The sequence below is a fragment of the Morus notabilis genome, unplaced genomic scaffold (genome assembly GCF_000414095.1).
Source record: "Morus notabilis unplaced genomic scaffold, ASM41409v2 C11452069, whole genome shotgun sequence".
Classification (NCBI taxonomy): Eukaryota; Viridiplantae; Streptophyta; class Magnoliopsida; order Rosales; family Moraceae; genus Morus; species Morus notabilis.
In genome coordinates, this window is record NW_010387466.1 from 1 (window position 1) to 2,067 (window position 2,067).

The 2,067-nt window shown below is 34.2% G+C and overlaps 1 protein-coding gene across 1 annotated transcript; it reads left to right on the forward strand.

The window, feature by feature from the left end:
* Positions 1-57: 57 nt before the first annotated feature.
* LOC112095273 (probable E3 ubiquitin-protein ligase ARI8) lies at positions 58-2,035 on the forward strand (the record flags this gene model as incomplete). Its single annotated transcript, XM_024176956.1, has 4 exons — positions 58-229; positions 362-452; positions 1,317-1,489; positions 1,931-2,035. Coding segments are annotated over 4 exons (541 nt in total), but the record flags the coding sequence as incomplete, so codon positions are not given.
* Between the last annotated feature and the right edge of the window lie 32 nt (positions 2,036-2,067).

Below are 2,067 nucleotides of genomic sequence, written 5' to 3' on the forward strand. Positions count from 1 at the left end.
TTTTTTTTTTTTAATCTGATCAAAATCTACGTTATGTTTTTGCTTTTGATTTGTTAGGGTTGAGGTTATGGTAGATTGTTGTCTATATGGTTTAAGTAAGTCGTTATTCCTTTCTATTAACAGGAGTGTCAGTAAAGTGCATGATGAGTGGTTTGCCGATGAGGAAAAGGTTTGCAAGGCTGTTGGCTTTCTGGAAAAACCAGTTGTTGAATATCCAAATGCCACTGAAGTAAGTATTTTTCATATAGGACGTAGGTTATATTATTTGTATTCTGCTTTGCGTTAACTTGTTATTGGTGTTTTGGTGCTCTACAATAAAATGTATGTGAATTTCTAATTTCATATTCTTATTTTTTGACAGTTGACTTGTGGGATTTGTTTTGAAGCCTATCCTCGTGATAAGATTCATACTGCTGTTTGTGGTCATCCTTTCTGTGATACATGTTGGGGAGGTTTGGTCCGGAATATCTTTCCTATTAGTGTCCTGATGCTCTTATATTTCTGGATTAAATCTCGGAGTAAAAACCATTGTTTCCTCTAGAAGTATCAATACTACAGAAAATGTGCAAACTAGTGCAGATGATTGTTGTGGCATTGATTTTTCTTCTCTCTGTTAGTGCTAGTAATCTTTTCATAAGAGGATATTTAGCCATATATAAGTTTTACAACTGATAATGAATCTGTTGAATCTTGTTAGAAAACTGTTTTTAATGCTTTGGAACTTCAATGATGCAGCGCTAGTATGAGTGCATATTCTTTTGCATATTTTAATTTGATGCAAGGGGGAAAAGGGGAAAGAATCTCTGTCTACGTCTGTTAACGCGTAAAACAAAAGTATTACATATTGTATAAAAAGATGTTTACGAAACTTATGAAGCTGAATAGTTCAGAACAGGTTACGATACTAAATAAAAATTATGCACAAACACTTGTGAGCACAATGCCTAATATGAATTACGATTTATTCAGAACTGGTTATACATATTGTGTTCCAGTCATCTCGTTACTTCTTCCACTATATATTATTCCTATTTGGATGAACAGATGTAAATGAAGCTTAACGCCTAATAACTTAGAACTGGTTATTTTACTTTCTAAATAAAAAGGCGGATACAAAAAATACGAAGCATAACTTATAATATGAAGCTCAATTTAATTCATAACTGGTTATATATTTTATCTTCCAGTCATCTCATAACTTCTTTCACTGGATATCCAACAACCTGTCTCTTTCAATCTTATTAAAATTTTCTGGCTATAACTTGTAATTTCACTTACGATTTGAGGTTTCTGTCCTGTTTTGTTTTCTCTTCTAGGATATATAAGTACGGCCATTAATGATGGTCCTGGCTGTTTGATGTTGCGATGCCCTGATCCATCTTGTTCTGCTGCTATCGGTCAAGATATGATTTATAAACTGGCATCTGGTGAAGAGAGGGGGAAATATTCTCGTTACTTCATTAGATCTTATGTTGAAGACAACAGAAAGGTAATTAAATTTTGAACTTTAATGAGTTATTTATCTGTCAATTGGAAGTAACTCTGTTGCATCTTACCTCTCTTATATGTTTTCTTACCTGAAGTGAAAAGGTATCCATTGAGGCCTTTCTAATTAGTTGAGTGCGGCATTGGAACCATTTCCAGTGGAGGTACTAATGTTCAAGCACATAGAGCTTGACGTAGTGAACCAGTACTTAGTAATTGTTGCAACTCCAACAAAAGCTTTATTTGTTAAGCATTAGTTGCAGAATTTGCCTAGTTTTGCTGATTAAAACTTAGAAGTCCTGTAGGAATTTTCTACAAGTTTTAAATTTTTTGGCCATTCTATCACTATAGTTCTTTCCAGAATGCCATACATTCTTGTTGCCTCATTTTTTTAAGCTTTGTTTTTGCCAAATATGTTACAGTGACTTGTGGGTTGCTTTTGCAGACAAAATGGTGTCCGGCGCCAGGCTGTGATTATGCTGTAGACTTTGTTGTTGGCAGTGGAAGTTTTGATGTTACTTGTCGGTGCTCATATAGCTTTTGCTGGAACGTGAGTCTCTTCTATTCTTTCATTTTTTTTTT